Source organism: Orbicella faveolata, unplaced genomic scaffold (assembly GCF_042242905.1).
Source record: "Orbicella faveolata isolate gen_17 unplaced genomic scaffold, um_ofav_v1 contig_12, whole genome shotgun sequence".
Lineage (NCBI taxonomy): Eukaryota > Metazoa > Cnidaria > Anthozoa > Scleractinia > Merulinidae > Orbicella > Orbicella faveolata.
The window spans coordinates 4411508-4429995 of record NW_028301539.1 but is presented as its reverse complement, the minus strand read 5'-3'; the positions used below and the strand labels follow the sequence as shown (position 1 = coordinate 4429995).

Below are 18488 nucleotides of genomic sequence, written 5' to 3'. Positions count from 1 at the left end.
TCATCGTTTTCGAAAAGCTTCGTTTTCAAAATCTACGTTTTCCCTCCACGCTAAAACGCCAGCGTTTTTAAATTCCTCCGGTTTGAAGAGCGTTTTCGAAAAGTTCCGTTTTCGTAACGGATTAGTGTGGACGGTAGACCTAGCCGTAGAAATAAAGCTGCGTTTTCAAATTTCTCAGGCGTAGTGTGGACAAGGCCTTTTGGATAATCAGATTAGCAGGACATGTTTTCAAATGGTTATTTTATTGTTAAGCTAATTTTACGGTCTACTAACTTGGTCTAAATTTCTAGAGATAATTAAGTTAATCAAGTCTTTTGAACTCAAGTCTCATAGCGGTGTTAGTTTTACAGAGAGATACTGATGGAAAGGTGGTAAAGAGGTAAATAATCTTTGAAGTCAGCAAGACGTGTGATTTTACTTTAGACTTTTCAACTAAACAGAGAGGGCAGTTCAGTTTGAACATAATGCTCTCCGTTGACAATTTTGAGGAACAGCTGCAAGAGGAATATGGGAAGATATTCGACAACATCTCTTACTTTAGAGCGAGAAAGCGGAAACATCGTTTTCACGAGCGACGAAATAGCGAATGTGGAAAGAGTCCTTGTTTGAGCGCATGTCACAAGATAGATGAAGAAAAGGCTGAACTACATGGTGACGAGTCCGTACAGACAACTGACATAACCACAGCTAAACAAGATAAGTATAGAAGTTTAAAAACTCTTCACTGCCAGAAAGAGCACCAAAACGGAGTGAATCCTACGGAGAGTGAATCTAAAAACTGCTCTCTGTATGAGAAAGTTGCAATGGATTTGGAAACGGTTTTTAACAAATACATGATGGTGAATCAAGACCCTGACGGTGAGAAGAGTTTTGAAGGCGAAAAAAATGCTGAAGCTACCTTAGATGTTCGGAATAAAACCGATATCACTGAGCGAGAGAAGGCTATGCTGAGGAACGAAATGACATACAAGACAGTTCAAAGTAAGAACGACACACTGTACATATGGACTGCTCATGTGTAGTTGTAGAAACTCATTTAAAGACGATTATCTGAAGAACATATATTGTTATTTAGGTTTTAGAATGGAAAAATGCGGTCTTTGTTACCAGGACGTGTTATTAGAAATTCGTGACCTCCTTGTGGCTTTTGTGTCAAATAATTTGTGGTTTAGTATATCTTTTGAAAGCGGAATATTGAAAGATTCCAGAAATTAATAATGTGCGCATCGAAAAGTGGAAGTTAATTAGTTTTTTGTTTCGGCAACAATTGCTACAGCAATTTAATTGAAAAATCAGACAAGTATGAACTGCGTATTGTTCAAGAGCGATTTCTCGAAATTAAATTCTTTGAGGGAGAGCAATGGAAAAAAACAATGCAGAGCTTTTTCCACGCAAATAGCTTCACACAACCGGGCTAGTACTCAGACCTCCCCTTCCCGTTAATTCTTGAGGTCTCGACTTTTTGACTCTTGACGGATAAATTTCTCCACAGGAACTCGCTGATGTTAGTACGCTAAAGAGCGTCGGAAACCGTTTCTGATACGTCTGAAACAAGGTGCAACAAACAAATAACAGATCATATGCAGGGTACAAAGGGTAAAATCAAGGAGAGCGTTTATTTTTTCAGTTATTTGAACTTCACTTTTGACAGCTTTTCAAACACGATATGCTCCTGTTTAGGGTCTTCGCGTGCGCCCCAAATGATCTTGAACAAACACGACATCCTGTAAAGTTCCCTGAAAGAACTTGATTCTTTTACTGGTAATAGGTATTTCGTTAATCGTTGCTGGGCTACAGGCACGTCTACGGTAACTGAAAATCAGGCACTTCAGATTAAAAAGCATTTATTAAAAGATATCTTCTCAATATGTACACAAGAAAAACTTACAAAAATTTCACGAGAAAGTGATTTTATGTTCAAACGGTATATATCCCACGATCGTACGCACATCAGTTCATAGTTCACTATCCTCAATTAAATTGTTCCATAACATGGTCTGAACGAAACCACGATTTCACTGAAATAACCAGGACCAAACAGCGCAAGTTTTCCAAATGAAACTCGTTCACTTCTATTGTAACTTCAGTGCAGACGTTTCGACCATTTGCCAAACTATTTCTCAAAAAATGCACTTGGAGCTTTAAAATCCAGAGAGAATTTTCCTTTTTACAATACAACACCTTCTTCGAGTGATAACAACTATACGGCTTGCATAAATAGACGCCCTCTTCACGGGGGAGAGAGGAGACATTTGGCGCTAGAAGAGAAAAGCCTATTCGCTCAAGCTAATAGAGAGCTTAAGTAAACCACGACGGCAACGGCAACGCGAACGTCACCAAACAAAAGGTTTTTAAAATGAGTAAAATAATGGCTGCGCACGTGAACATTTCTTTGCCGTCCTCTGTATCAACACAACATGAAATGACTAAGCTCTACGTATTTTGGGGAACGCGAACGAAGGCGACGGCTAATTTGTTGTATTTTGATTTGGAATTGAACGCTGGCGTTACATATTTAGCTTGAGCAAGTTCTGAGACCAATAGGCGCACTGAACAAATCAAGACAATCGCGAAATTCGAAGATAAAAAATAAATTCACTTTTTACCAGGCGTTGTCCTTGGGGTCGCCGTCGTCATTGCTTAAGCCCTCTGATAACTATATACAACTCTTGCACTTTTAGTATCTTTCAAGCGCATAACGTGGCATCAATCTGCGTGACAGTCGGGAGAGCGAGTTTAACTTTTCGTCTGTAGGCCGTGTCCTTCCAGATGGGATTTCTCTCCAGGTAAATTGTTTGTAGCTTGGTGCAGTTTTTGAACTGGTCCAGATCTTCCCAAGAGTCCAGCTGATTGTCGTTAAACTGCAAAAACAAAATTACATGACAGTTGGATTGTCAATTGGCGCTAGTATATATTCTGTGGTTGGTCTGTACCCCCTCCCCTTCTTTAATTATTGATGAGCAGAAAATTAAGCTTCATCTCCGTTAAATTCACAGTTGATCCCGCTACTTCAAAATTATCACGAATTCCCCGTTATTTCGAGCTCAAAACCATTTCCCTTGGATTTTCTATTTCGAACTATTTTTCGTTTCCCCTGCGAGTTCGAAATGATTCAAGTGTATTCAGTAAATCAACCAATCGTATCTCGAAGCAAAATATGAAAGCAGTGGAAAACGAAGGTAAAACGTCGTAAGCCAAATCACCTGATTGGCTGACTGAACAGCCTCTTCACTCTGATTGGCGGATAAAAAAAATGAAAGAATGGATTGCATAATGAAATACCTGAACATAGTGCGCATGCTCTGATCTGTCAACCTACGCTTTACTAGGAGTTGTCTAGAGACCTCACTCATCTTCTGTGTTCTTCCAACATTCCAGGGGCGCGTTTCTCGAAAGCCCCAGAAACTTTTTGGGCCCACAAAGCCATTTTTAGTTAATCTGTATCTAAAAACAGAAAGTTGTATACACCTGAAGCTTCTTGTTTGAAGGGAACTTCTGGTCATACATGTATTGAGAATATGTAAATAAAACAGCTCTGTAATCAGAAGGTTTGAGATTTTGCTATGGCTTTCGGGGTGCGAGTAACTCTTCGGGACCTTCGAGAACTGGGCCCCAGGTGCTTTATGAGGCCGTTAACCAACAGAAATGAATAAGCAAGTACTTAAATATAGTCTGGGAACATTTTGATTTTGTTCAGTTAGAAGGTTTATGATAACCATACCCAGAATTCCTCCAAGTTGACTAGATGAGAGACATTCTTGATCCTTTTTATCCTGTTAGATGCTAAGTCTAGTGTTGTAAGATTTGTCTGTGCAAACAAACAATGATCAAAATAAATCAACAAAATCGCTAGGAGATGTGTGGGAGGTACAGTAATGGTAAGTGTGCTGCACTCCATACAGGGAAGGGGGAGGGTGCTTACCAGGAAATTTTGGGGAATGAAAGCGGTACATTTCAGATCAAAAATCAATATGTGATTTTCGATGTTCTATGAAGACTTGACCCAAAAATTGGTATCCTATGACAGAGTTTGATTACAACATGAAACAAATAAGAATGTTGCTACTCCCTCCTGTATAGCATGTAATTTGCAGGTTCCAATTTATACACCTGGCTGAAGAGAGGCACTGTGAGAGTAGTGTCTCACTCGAGAGAACAACACAATAACCCCAGCCGGGGCTTGAACCTGGACCTCTGGAGTCACTGGACTGTCTACACCTTTGAAATATATCAGGCTACACAAGACAAATCTGGAACTTCATGTAGTTTGTCACCCTTACCAGATTATCCAGCCCCTCAATTTCCTCAATACCGTTATGACTAATATAAAGTTCCTCTACGTTTACCAAGCTGTCCAGACCTTCTAGCTTTATGATACGATTACTCTAAGAACAAGACAGAGAGGTTAACAAACTGAAAAAGAAACAGTGAAGTAACTTTCTGAAGTCCACTTAGTCCAACTGTACAATTTTTTAACTGTAATAATAATATTCAAATGAACTAAAACATCCTCTGCAGATGACTTAGTTTGTCAATAAATTCTGTGCCACAAGTTTTTGGCTTTATCATTGATCCACAATGAGTCAAAAAGGGCCATGGCCACAAAGCTCTCCTCTGCTTTATGATGTCAGCCAAATTTTGCATCATGGAACAGCATGGAAACGGGTCTTTTACAAGAAATATCTTTGGTGTTTGGCTCGTAGGTTGTATACTTGCCACACTCCTGGATCTAAGAAATATATCTATGATAAATCCCATCAAAAATATAACAGTTACCCTCAAAATTACTAGCCCGTGAACAAAGACAGAGACAAACAACAGCCAGAAATATGTCTGTGTTTGCAGCCTACAAATTACCTGTATACTAAGAAGCTTCAAGTTTGTGAGACAACTGAGATTCTGCCAACAAAGAATATCAACAAATTTATTTGATTGGTAATTGAACTAATAATATGTGATGAAGCTTGATGCTGGCAAATTTTATGAGAATTGTAAAAGCCAGGGGTTTCACTAATGTTTTCAGCAGGAAGGCAACTGGTTTCACAGGCTACAAAACTATATGAACTGAACTTTTTTAGGAGAAAAACTTTCTGCTGGATGGTCAAACCAGCCAGGCAAAGTCATCCTCACAGTCGGTCAATTCGCCCAGTGCCCCACCCTTAATAAAACCCCTAACAGCTCATAATAGTTTTGCAATGTGCAACAATGTATACACTTACAGTCACAAACAACTGTGAACAGAAATCTCTTCACTTTTACTATAAAGTTTAAAATAAAAGACTCAAACCAGGATACCCACCTCTAGTTTTGTTATCTTATTCTTTCCAACAAATAAACTGTGTACTTGTGTGAGCCCTTCAAATCCCTCTAGAACCTTCAGCCAATAAATAAATAAAACAATAAAGAAATGGGAAAATTGCAAATCTCGTAAGAGTAAAAAGAATAAACTTAGTACATGAATTTTTTATGCTTACCCTTATTTTATTGGCACCAAGCTCAATCATCTCTAACTGTGAGAGATTCTGAAGACCTTCGATCTTGGAAATCTTGTTTGATACAAGAAACAACTTCTTGACTTTTGTCAAACATCCCAAGTTTTCTATTGTCTTGATCAGGTTGAAAGACAAATCCAGAGTCCTGAAAACACATAAATTTGACTTGACACATTAATTTGATCCTAAAGTTCGTGTTATTTCAACAACACCTTTGGCATGAATCAAAAGAAACAATCAGTCCAGACATATTTTTAAATTCCCAAAATACTAATAGGTGGAATGTGTAGGTGCCCCCCCCCCCCCCCCCCCCTGCGCACCCCGCTTCCCTCTGAGAGAAATAAAGGTAAGGTAAGGTAAAATCTTTATTTAGACACGGTATTTCCTTCAGGACTATACAATATTTAATTTAAATAAATCTAACTACCTAACTAATTTAATATTGTAAATAACTACTAGAATAAGAGAAATGATAAAAACCTGCTTTACAAGGAAGCCGTGTACAAAAACAAAATAAAATTTATATAAGACCACTGTCAATAAGAGACACCCATAACAAAATTCACATCCTACATGTATAGGAGGTCAATTTTTCTAATTTAACTGCTGACAAAATAGATGGCAATTCAAAACAAAATACCAGCTGGATCACTTAGCCTCTTGCAAATGCTTGAAAGCACATGCACTGTAGACATTTTGGGGCGTGTTTAAAATAGGAAATGCCAAAATGAGGAAATGGCACTTAGGGTTAGAGTCAATGTGGGATACGGGTATCTGAAAGGGTTAACCCTTTCAAATATTAAGAATTAAACCCATAGAATCAGTGATATTTAGGTTATCCTGGGTGTTATTCAGGCTAAAAGGAGTGCTATTTAGGCTAAATGCAGTGCCATTTTGCCATTTTGTGTTTTAAACACACCCGTAACAAAGTTGTTTATTAAAGTTGATATCAAGTGCATTGTGAAGTCTTACGTGAGACTGGTTAGATTGTCAAGCCCCTCTATCTGTGTGATTTGATTGTCATACAAGTCCAGCTCCTCCAATGTTGTCAAAGTGCTGAGTCCTTCCAGCTTAGTGATAGTATTTCTTCTTAAACAAAGGGTCTGCAAATAGTTAGTGGCCCATATAAGCAAGATTCGACAGATTCTCTCAATGTTATTTTATAATTCATTCATGATCTTACACCAAGCAACAATTGTCAATTAAATGTAATATCATAAAATAACGAAGATTCTAATTTTTACAATAGAGTACCTTAACACAAGTCAGTCTATCAAAGTTCTCTAGTTTTTCAATTTTTGCATGAGTGAGGTCAACATCCTGCAAGATAAGAATTATTGAATTTTCTTTAACCAAGGACATTATTGATATCAGTAGTTTGGTATATTCTGACCTTGTACTCCAACATTTCGTTGTGTTAAAAAAGCAATAATATTTCATAGATTTTCTGTCATTGGTTGAAAGCAATAATTTAAGATGAGGAGCAAAGCCACTTTCAAAATAGCTTGACCAAAGCTTTACAACAGCTTGACAAAAATATAAGTTTGAAAAATCTATAACTTTTAGTACAGTAATAGTAACTGGACCAAGTGGAGTGCAATTGAGTGAGAAATTGCAGGAGTAATTTCAAAATCGGACAAGCTTGAAGCACAAGGTTGATTTGAAATAAATTGTGCAATTACTCCCTGAATTGTATGATGCAAGGTCCAATTATTACTCATATCTATAACAAATTTCAAATGCCTGAGATCCATAATGGGCATCCACTGGCCAGAGGTCATAACAAATGAAGAACTATGGACAACAACTGAGCAGGAAGGATCAACATTCAGATAAGAAGGCAAAAGTGGGGTTGGATTGGGCACACCCTCAGGAAAACTAACTGCAATGTCACCAAGCAGGCACTGAGATGGAACCCACAGGGGAAGAGGAGCCGAAGCCGTCCCAGAAACAGCTGGAGGAGGACGGTAGATGACGAGGCGAGCAAAGCAGGCTATACCTGGTGGCAGCTTGAAAGGATAGCCCAAAACAGACCAAGGTGGCGAGCAATGGTTTCCGTGGACCTATGCTCCACTGGGAGCAAAAGGGTTTGATGATGATGATGACAAATTTCGAAATTAAAAATGTCTTTGAGAACTTTGTTTGAGCGAAAACATATGTACCACTTTTTTTAAAACCATAGGAAATATTGCAAAAAGCCATTTAAGTGTGAATAATAATTGATGTGTGAATCATGCGGGTATCCAATTACAGGTATCTAATTACAAAAAGTTCAAATTGGATACCTGTAATTGGATACCCACGTGATCGCGTGCCGATTACGTGGCAAATAGGCGCATGGAGAAACAATCATGATTGAGAATTTTGTTACAGATACGACTATTTATAAAATCGTTAGAATCCTGCTGTCTTGCACATTTGATCCAATGTTCATTATCTTCTGCTAAGTAACAGTTGATAAGCGTATTAATTTATAATGTAAATATGCCGGGTTTTTTTACGAACGTACGTTTCTACCTCCACTCAATAGCTTTTTATACAACTCTTCAATTGCTTCGAGGATAAAAAAAACCTAAAGCGAAAATAAGATCGCTGGCAAAATTATCCATCTAAACTTAGTTAGCTTATTGAAGTGTTCATACAAGAAAAACATACCTCTGCATCGGGTTCCACGTTCAGTATTCGAGCTTGACCAGATTCTGCCATAAGAAAAAGAATCAATACTTGATGTAGTACCTAATTCAAAGATGAATTTGACAAACAGAAAGCTATTTCTACCTTCTTCGTTTGGTGAAGTTGGAGAACCAGCGATGTTTCCCTCCATTTTTCACTTGCAATTGTCAAACAAAGTTCCTGCCAGCGGTTTGAAAATACGGTGTATATGCCTACACGAAATATCCACCACGTCAAAGAAATGCAAAATGGCGGCCGACCAAGGTTGAATTTTAAAACATGTCAGGAAATTCCCCTTCGCCCACTCCAGAACGGGCAATTTATGGATTTGTACTATATTTAGGCACCTATTTTGGAATTGGTGAGTAGTGATTGACTAGTTTTTTCTCTTTTGTCTCAGAGAAAATTATTTTATAACTTAAGCTAACTTAAGCCTGTGTTCGACATTTTGCTTTACTTTCCTTTCCATTAATTTACTTATTTCAATTATCAGGCCTGTATTTCATCTGGGCTTGTGTTCCAGAAGAGTGGCTTCATAGTATTGGAATAACCTATCTTCCCCAAAGGTAACTCATTTTTCATATGGTGACACAAATAGACCTCCCTTCCACCACCCCCCCCCCCCTCCCCCTTCTTAAACCGGGAAATAGACTCAACTTCTTAACATCTAAGAAAATTTCTCAAAGGTTTGTTCCGAGACTATTCACTGTAGAATACAGGGAGATTTCTTTGCCTCTCATTGAACAAGATCTTGTATAAATATATAATTTATATTTAGGAGACGGGCTGGGGCCCTCCTGTCGGTGCTCATTTCTTTTTTGAACATGTGCATCTGAATGTGATACGATACTAAAATTCAAAACATGTGGTGTGTGATGTTGTCCTGGTTTGCTTTCATTATGTAGCCAAAAGTCCTCACTCTTGGGGCAAGTCCCAAGCTTTCAAAGCCAGAATGGGCGATGGACAAAACACTGACCCCTAGTCCATGGACTACCCTAATGGACTACCCTAAGATGGACTACCCTAAAATGGACTACCCCTAAAAAATACTATTTCAGATGAGTGGTATGTCAAGAAGCTGCGATTATATACTTACACTGCACGGAGGATGCATTTCTTTTCGTTCCGCATCGCCCTCAGCCGCCATTTTGAATAACTATTTTGATACACTCAGGAAAAAACCAGAAGACTAGCTGCTTCTGTGCCATAATTTTCAGCACAAAACAAGCAAAACAAATCATGAGTAACATCGTGAAGATCATTTCGTCTGTTCGAGAAAGACTGAGCTACTGAATCACATGGGAGCAAGATTGAGAGGGGTGGCGAATGGTCCTTGGTCCATGGTCTCGCAAAATATTTGCCGAATTTCACAGGTCTTGCAGTCTCGTTTTTTAGCGGTTATGTGGGTCTCGCAGTCTCAATTTTTCTCACAAAGCTGTCTCGCAGTCTCGATTTTTTTCAAGGCTAAGAAAGTCATTAAGTACCGTTTTGTTTAGTTTTTTTATAAAGTTAAATGACATCACAACATCTTAGAACCTGAACGTCTTGAGTTCGCATTTAAAACTCTTTAAAGTCTCGGTCTCGCAATTGAGGAAATCAAAATGTCTCGGGCTCGCAAAGAAAAACGCTAATCTCGTCGTCTCACAAAGTCTCACATTTACCATTTACCACCCCTATTGAGTTGTCCACAGAATATTTGATTTGATTTGAGTCTTCGCTTTTTGTGTATAGCGGTTGTTTTATTCAGTATAGTTATTCAAAATGGCGGTGGAATGCGATGCGGAATGAAAAGAAAAGCATCCTCCGTGCATTGTAAGTATATAATCACAGCTTCTTGACATACCACTCATCTGAAATAGTATTTTTTAGGGGTAGTCCATTTTAGGGTAGTCCGTCAGGGTAGTCCGTCAGGGTAGTCCGTCAGGGTAGTCCGTCAGGGTAGTCCGTCAGGGTAGTCCGTCAGGGTAGTCCATGGACTAGGGGTCAGTGTTTTGTCCATCACCGCCAGAATGGACCACCAAATTTCTACAACAACAACAACAACAACAACAACAACAGTTTATTTCTACTACTGTAAACAACTAAACGAATTTACAAGATTATAATTATAAATAAATAAATATTATTTATTTCTGGAATTTGACAGCCTTTGCTTTTGTTCATCAGGTACTGGGTGCTAGCTGGACCAATTTATCTTTGTGTTGCATTTTTGTTTGTGGTTGTGTTTTATGTGGCATACAATTTCACCATCACCCTTCCAATGGATTCCATCAACACAATAACAGGTTTGTAGAATACAATTCAAGGGTTTTCCACCCCGGGAGGGGGGGAGGGGAGGCACTGCCATATATGGGCTGTATAGGCATGTGCTGCTGTGAAGGGTATGATTTTCAAGCAGTTTACTCTAGGATAGGGTATATAAATCAGAGCGTTTGGGTCTAGAATAGGGTATTATTTTTTACAAAACTGACTAGTTGGTTGAAGATTTTATCTAGACTAAGGATACCAGGAATTGCCACTCAAAAATATAAAGAAATCAAATCACGCGGCAAGTTTAAATCTACATAAATCAGCCTCAACAGTGTCGATAGATGGGGGTTTTGAGGATTTGGGGAGTTTACTCTAGTATAGGGTAGCAAAATTCAGCAGAACTAGTTCTGGTATAGGCTAAGGGTTCCAGAGTCCCAGCGGCACATCCCCACCCAGAAATTCCCAAAGAACCCCCCACCCCCCTTGTGTATTGTTTAGATCTTGGGTGAACAGAATATCTGGTAGAGTCATTTCACAACTGTTTACTGCAGATTCAAAATCATGCACAATATGTTACAGCTAAAATAACATCCTGAGTTCATTCTCCTTTCTTTGAAAAAAAACGTTAGGGCTGAGACAGACCATCTCCAGAAGATGCACTGCTGAATTAAATGAGGAGTGGAGGGCTTGTCTGAATTTCAAAATGTTCTTTGGCACTGTTTTATCAGGCCAACTGTTCTAAAGTGAAATAAATTTTTGTTGAGCTCCTTGTTAGACTACATCACTTCTTCAAACAGAAATTTAGAATAACATAATTATTACAATAAATTGCTTGCATGATGAGATGAAATTTGTTGGGTGAATCAAGCAATGAAATTGATGTTCTTTGTTTTTACAGATAATCATGCTCGATATATGGATGGCAAATTGAACCCAGTTCCTCCTGGATCAGTTCCACCATTGTATGATATTCCACTCAGCCAAGTGAACAGGGTTCTCTACAAAGACTGAGAAGAAAAGCAAGGATTTGTAGACCACAGATATTTTTTGGTCTTTTCTTAAGTCCTGAACAACCTGTAAAGCTCCATGGAATGTAGAGTTCAATGGTCAATAAATTTAAGGAAAAAGACTACAGGGGAAAAAAAAAGCAGACCCCATAATTTTCCCAAAATGTTTTTCCCACATTTACTGTAAAATAACCCTGCATTTAGTGAAGACCTCTGTTAAGCGGATGCAGACACCAATATCAAGCCATTTTGTTGCACAAAACCTGCAATAAGGAAACACTTCAAGGGCTTTTTACTTCTGAAAGCTCAACTAAGACTTGTTTTTAAGTCAAGTAGATTATTCCCGATTGATGCATTGAGTGATTGGACATTGTGCTATGAGCAGTCTTTGATCTTACACTGTGTTACACTGAGTTACAAAAGGGTTAGTAATATGGGGAAAGGTTAATAGTATGGTCACTGTGGTATATGTTTTAATTACAAATGTGATCAGATTGTGGTTCACAAAAGTACTTAAAATTAGAATTTCTCATCAGTAGCTGGACTATAGAAGGATAATATAATCTTAGCTTCCAAAATTTTCATCTTATCTTCACAGTTCTTGGCTACTGAGTCAGCCTGTTTTCTCATGTGAACAAATCAAACCTTGGCAGGGAAATAGGAATTACTAAATATTAGACTCAAAATGCTAAGGGGTTTTAAACTGTGTGAAACAGCAGTTATGATACACACATTTATTTTTTAGGAACTCTTTAATGTTCTGTTTTGATAACCTGGAGCCAAGATGGACATAACATCAGTAAGGGAAGAACATTTTCATAACTAAATGCACTGTGTATATTAAAATTACAAAACCATTTTATTAAGTACATGTTTTTTTATACATGTAGTTGCAAATGAAAGGCATCAATTCTACAAAACTAGAGTATGTGATCATGCAACAACTTTGAAGGCAATGAATCTTTTCATTAAAATTTCTATTAGCAATATTATTACTAGCAACCACACAAACAATTATGTAATTTATTAACAAGTCAATAAACAGATAACCTAAAGGCTGTGTAACTATGAAACTCTTCAGTTCCCAAGTTGTTTCATGTCTCTAAGGATTAATCTTGAAATAACTGTTCAAGTTAACTGACAGCTATATCAGCCATAATCTGTTGCATTTCCAACACATTTCACACTAGCAACCATTGAATGCAAGATTAAAATTAACGGCATTCACAGCATACCACTGAGGCAAAGTAATTTTTACTCACAAAATGTACCCCTATGCCAGTAAGATGCATGGGTAGTTTACAATAATATTCTTATGAGGACCAGCAATTCTTGATATACTTATTTGGCATGTTAATGCCCATTTACATGACAGAAAATGTTTGGCGAGATCTAGATTTAAATGGTAAACATACCAATTAAAAGGGTTTGGCACAGACAAACTCCATTGTGTAAATGAGTTTTTTTCTCATCCATACTAAGCCCAAATTTAACCCATGCACAGACCCATGGAATGGAATAAGTAGTCCGAGCACAGAAGAAATTTTGACAAGTTTGGCAAAGATGAATTTATCTGTGCCAGGCCACTTCTGGGCATTCCTACCACCAGTTATTATACTGGCACTGTGCCAAAATTTTTCTGTCGTGTAAATGGGTCTTAAGTCCTGGCAGTTAAGTCAAGGCTAATGTAATCCTTCTGCCTACATAGGCAATCAAACAGAGCTCATTTTATAAGGGAGCCAAGACCTAAGTTTCTAAAAACATTGATAATCTGCAAGATCATGGCTTTCACAAAATACACTAGGGGAAATGGTACTTGAAGGGTAATTTTCACCGGGCTCTTTTTTCAATTTGTGAAAAATATTGATAGTGATACCAGAAAATTATACAAAAGTTCTGAGGATTTTAGAAATCCCCTGTAACTAATTAATTTTCACATCACAAATTGAAGATCGTTGCAGTGATTTATCAAAGAGAAAGTTGCTAAGTGTATAAAACTACTTTTGGCGGTTCTTGAGAACACCAAAGAGTTCTTGTTGCAATTGTTTCTGTTTTCCTTGGTCAGCAAGGCTATTCACACTCCTACAAGGTAAAAAAAAAAAATTTAATCTTGAGCTAATTGTTTTGTTACAGTTCCATCAAATCAGGAGATTACTCCCTTGGTTCTTTAATCATAATTTCTGTGGTAGTATTTTCCTCCAGCAGGAAGCCGGGCAACCCTGGGACCAAGCTTTTAGCCAGATGGGTATCCAGGCTTCCAGAATTTTTTTCCACAAATTTCATAAAGCCTTGGCTTGAGCTGGCCGTATAATCGTTTTGGATGGCTACTTAAGGATTGTGATGGCCAATTTGCCATTAATTTTGTCCAAGAGAGGTGTCAATATTTCCTGTATACGCCAGAGGGATGGTCCATAACCCTACTTTGGGCACTGCTTCAACCAAAATGCCACAAAATTGCTGTGATAGAGATCCCGTGATCGCAGATTGCTAAAGAAAATATGTACTACTTACCGCAAGGCATTAACTATATCCTTTGTTTTGCCAAAGTATATATCATTCAGAGTATTCCTCATCTTGTTTTCCATGTCCTTCAGAAAAGGCAAACACCAAGAAAAAATGTGTGTAAATAACAATTTGATAGAAAATTAAGCAGTAACAAGACAAAGTTATCAATGCAACAGTACTTACCTCCACCATTCTACCAATGTTGGCAATATGTGGACTAGCATCATTCACTGAACTGTCCTGCTCAACCTGAAACCCCAAATACTCCACGTCACATTTAACTATCTTTTATTTCAGAAAGCTAGCGCAGCTAATTGATTTGTTTTCTGGAATATACTCGTAACAAGCCTAAGGGACAGTAGAATTGCATCATTAAACCATGTGCATGTAGTAAATATTTTTTTACACCAAGTGCAAATGACAACCCTATTGGTTGATTAGTCTCTCAAATATTTGGTCTCTTCCTCTCTTTTCCTTCAACAATGTTGTGTCCATTGTTAATACCACCTTGGAAGTGTGCAGCAAGTGAGAAATTTTGCATCTTCAAGGCACAGGCTGCTATTACAATGTAACAAAACCAATTTCCATCTTATTTGATAAAAATGATATCTTGAAAAGGTTATTAATTTTGCACATTGCTTAAACATATCACATACCTGTCTTGTCAAGCTTCCTCCTAAATTCATTATACCTGATCCAGCCCTGTTTGTCTATAAACACAAATGAAGCAAAAATTTAGGCATTCTAATAAGGTGAACACTTTTTTTTCTGTCTTTACATTAGAAATCAATGCCTGGGTACTGATGAAAAGAGACAATGTACATGCAGCTTTGATGGGTAAGGACTGAAAATGCACCTCCAAAGTACCAGATATAAAATTAATGGCAATTCCTGGGACAAACAAACTTCTACTAAGAGTTAGTTCTGTTATACCTGAAGCCAAAGCATGGCAGTTGATGTGAGCTTATAATGAGCTTGTCGGCCACTGCTCTTCTCCTGAAACAGTATAATACAATCCAGTTTTACGATATACCCACATGACGCCTTTGAAATGAAGTAATCCCTGTTCATCTAAACTAAAAGCCAAAACACCTGTGTAATCCAATAAAGTCATCATCATGATTATTGTTATTATTATTACCTGAACCTCCACAACATGAATGGAATCCCAGCAACCTCTGATCTTTGTAGAACCATCCCCAGCTGAAATTATGGAATAGGAAGACACATTTTACTTACTCAAAATAATGTCCATTTTATTTTGAATCATCATATGGGCTCACCAAAAGTACAGTGCAAACCCTAGTATAATTTCCTACGAGACCAAAATACAGTCCAAGTTAAAATGCACTTCAAACCTTTCTTGATCAAAATAACACCAGCAAATCCATGATCTAAATCCCAGAGGTAAACTGATGACACTCCACCCTCATAATACCTTTAAACAGACACATATCACATTTGTTAGTAACACAATTTATGGAAATTTCCATTTGAACTTAGCAAATTTCAATTCACCCTATTGAGCTACTTAAAGGACTTACATTTCTCTGTACTGATCAAAGGCGGAGTTAGCCTCCATCTCAAGTTTCCTTAACCTATCAGAGGGCACTGCACCATCATCCAAAGGAGGGTCATAAGAATTACTCCATGGTGATCTAAATGGACATGAGAATGGGAAAACATTGCTATTAGATTTCACAGAAGAAATAAGCATCCTCAAACTGTGGAAGGGAGTTAAGATGACCTGTAGGATTTTGATTTCCACTAAAATGCATAAATAACAGATTACATCAGGACAGGAAAAACATTTTGAAATCTGGTTGTCCAGTGGGCCAGTACAATTCAGTTTTCAGTTGCCCCCACTAAAATATTAATTGCCCAATAAGTGTGCAATGTTCATTCCTTATCAACTAACAAGACTACTGAGGCTAATTTCACTTGCCAACTGGACCACCAAGCTTCCATTTTCACTTGCTCAAGGGCAAAATTTACTTGCCCTGGGCAATCGGACCTGGGTTTTTTCTTTCCTAGTACATACTGTAAAGTTCCAAAAGCAGCACCCCTTCAATTACTTTTAGTAAATGCAACTTTTCACAACTTTCTGGGGATCACTGCTTTTGTGTAGCTACAAGTGAACGGCAGGCTGATCAGTCTAAAAATGTCCTCAATATATAAAAGAAAAAAGACAACAATGTAGATGAGAAAAAAAATGATGTTTACCAAAACGAATGTCGTTAGCATGTTGCCCAAGTTGTAACCAAGAACCTCTTTGAGCTTGCTACTTTCAGAGGAGTTGTCACTTTTAGTAGTTAATAACATTTCATTTGAGTTGAAAGACAATGGCTCTACTAATATAGAAGCTCACTGCACTATGCATAGATTCCTAGGCCATATATTAGCGTGTTAATACCTGTAGGAATCGCCATCCCTATTGTAATCACAAAGAAGATAATCTTTGCCTGTGGTTTTATCCCTAGCAATCTTAAGTGGTTGATCAACAGATGATAACAAGTCTTCACAAAGACTAGGAACCTGAAAACATCACAGAACACAGTTACCATAAATGTTTATGCAGTAAGGAAAATATCATTACCATAACAAATAGAATATAGGAGCTGCATAAAGTTGATCTCCAGGCTCTAATATAGTCTGACGTCTTTCCAACATACATTGCAGTAAGTGTTACATGTGGGATGGTCTGAACAACATTCAAATTCTAGCAATGCTTTAACAGACATTATAAAGACAACAGAAAGTATCTGTATAAACAAGGTGCCATTATTGAGTGGACTAATTAAGAGAAAAGCCACTGTCCCTAATGACAGGGTGTCCCTAATAAGAGGGTGTCCGTAATAACAAAGTGTCCATAATGACAAGGTGTCCGTAATGAAAAGGTGTCTGCAATGGCAACATGTCTGTCATGAGAAGGTGTCTGTAAAGCAAATGTGTCTGTAATGACAAGATGTCTCCAACCGAGTGTTTAGCTGTACATGAAACTCTTCAAATCTCACAAGAAAGTGCACTATACCATCATCGCCAACACATATTGGGTCTTGAGATCATGAGTTTTCACAATAGGAACTTGTTTAGGGGTGATAGAAACAGTGACACTGCTGGATTTGTATTTAACATTAAATTGACTTGTATTCTTATCATTGCTACTCTGTAAACAATCAGGACCAGTGTGAACTCGGTCACCCAAGGGGGTGTTAATCTACAGTGAAAAGTAGAGTATAGGGAACAGGAAGACAGGAAGGAAGGAAGACTAAAAGTAATTTGAGAAGTCAAAGGTCACTGAACACCAAAAACTATTGTGCATGTAAATGGGAAAGATAAGACAGAGGGCATTCAAATACACTCGAAAAGTATGGCATAAAGCCAGGTTCTCAGCTGTGCCAGAAAATTTCCTATCTATGTGCCTTGCCAATGCAACAAATTTATTTTTTACGGAATGGAAAACTAGTCACAAAATGATTTGTACCTTGCAATCAATACGACAGCGTTGTATCATGACTTATAAATATATTAGTCTTTGATAAATTCCATAACTAAGTACGCCTGAACAAACAAACTACTATTTCCTCCACAAAATAATGTCCCAACAACATCGAACTTACCAAATCAATTAGATCACTAAGGTTCTTCTCTATTTGTTGAGGAGGCAGCCGTCGCATTAAATCTAACGCACAGTCTAGTTGTCTTTCCGTCTGTAGCAACCAAAAACAGGAAAAATGGTTGTATATACGTTTGGACGACATGTTTCGATCAGTCAATGATAAGGACTTTATAGTAATGCATCAAGTGAAGTATTTTCCTCCTGAAAGCAGTCTTACAACAGAAACTCCTGATTCGTTTGCTTAATTGTCCAGAAGAATGAATGATTTCCCAAGCTTGCTATCCCAAATAACGGATACGAGATGAGGCGGGGATCTTTCCAGATTTTTACAACAGAACGAACACAGAAGACAGTTTCGACTGCAACAGAACTGCTCTTTTCTTCCAACAAGAAGCGCATTTAAAATACGACTTACCATTGTAAATGTTAAGTGTATCAAAAGCCTTAAACACTTATTATATATAAAAGAGGTAACAACTTTCGAAGCGGCAAATAAACCCCTAGAACCAGCCGGAAACACCGCTCTCTCCACAAGATGGCCGCCGCTCCTACCACACCAGCAAAATAACCAATCGTACGTCACTTACCAAATATGGCTTATACCAACAAGAGTTCAAGGCTTCCCAAGCGTGCGAAGCAAAACTTTCTGGTAGCCGGCTGGGAAATGAGTTGCAAAAAAATATGTACATACATATCTGCAAACGTTTGAAAGTGTCTGAGAAATTGAAATATCACCCAGATTTTAAAGCCCTATGTCTTGTTTAATTTCTTCTTGTCACGTAGCAACCTGCATGCATGTAACCCCCACACCCTGACGCGAAGGACGGCCACGAGGGCAAGCCATTTTCGCTATTTTTATTTACAATAATTTTGTTCTCCAAAGTGATGCGTTTAGCTCTTTAACTAGTTTTAAAAAAGAAGTCACTCGCATCTACATAAATG

The 18488-nt window shown here is 37.9% G+C and overlaps 3 protein-coding genes across 4 annotated transcripts; 1 reads left to right on the top strand and 2 right to left on the bottom strand.

The window, feature by feature from the left end:
- Nucleotides 1-1597: 1597 nt before the first annotated feature.
- On the bottom strand, nucleotides 1598-8350 carry LOC110063742 (uncharacterized). Of its 2 annotated transcripts, XR_016205351.1 has the most exons (11): nucleotides 8271-8350; nucleotides 8148-8191; nucleotides 6747-6812; nucleotides 6465-6595; nucleotides 5475-5637; nucleotides 5300-5374; nucleotides 4858-4899; nucleotides 4281-4385; nucleotides 3722-3808; nucleotides 2607-2861; nucleotides 1598-1812 (listed from the first exon to the last, which is right to left on the bottom strand). XR_016205351.1 is itself a non-coding variant. In XM_089282153.1 (10 exons), exons 1-10 carry the CDS (start codon nucleotides 8314-8316, stop codon nucleotides 2688-2690), a joined length of 933 nt encoding a protein of 310 aa, XP_089138279.1. In that variant the 5' UTR covers nucleotides 8317-8350; the 3' UTR covers nucleotides 1828-2687. The 2 variants fall into 2 exon arrangements, 1 of the variants encoding a protein (XP_089138279.1); XM_089282153.1 differs by lacking the exon at nucleotides 1598-1812 and having other exon boundaries at nucleotides 1828-2861.
- Nucleotides 8351-8397: 47 nt separating this feature from the next.
- On the top strand, nucleotides 8398-12477 carry LOC110063739 (phosphatidylinositol N-acetylglucosaminyltransferase subunit P-like). The gene is made up of 4 exons (XM_089282152.1): nucleotides 8398-8526; nucleotides 8659-8731; nucleotides 10332-10450; nucleotides 11314-12477. The coding sequence occupies exons 1-4, from the start codon at nucleotides 8445-8447 to the stop codon at nucleotides 11424-11426; spliced, it is 387 nt and encodes a 128-aa protein (XP_089138278.1). The 5' UTR covers nucleotides 8398-8444; the 3' UTR covers nucleotides 11427-12477.
- LOC110063621 (F-actin-capping protein subunit beta isoforms 1 and 2) lies at nucleotides 12156-18128 on the bottom strand. The gene is made up of 11 exons (XM_020770611.2): nucleotides 17962-18128; nucleotides 17548-17637; nucleotides 16341-16462; nucleotides 15472-15585; nucleotides 15286-15365; nucleotides 15069-15130; nucleotides 14861-14923; nucleotides 14584-14637; nucleotides 14111-14176; nucleotides 13934-14010; nucleotides 12156-13504 (listed from the first exon to the last, which is right to left on the bottom strand). The coding sequence occupies exons 1-11, from the start codon at nucleotides 17962-17964 to the stop codon at nucleotides 13420-13422; spliced, it is 816 nt and encodes a 271-aa protein (XP_020626270.1). The 5' UTR covers nucleotides 17965-18128; the 3' UTR covers nucleotides 12156-13419.
- Between the last annotated feature and the right edge of the window lie 360 nt (nucleotides 18129-18488).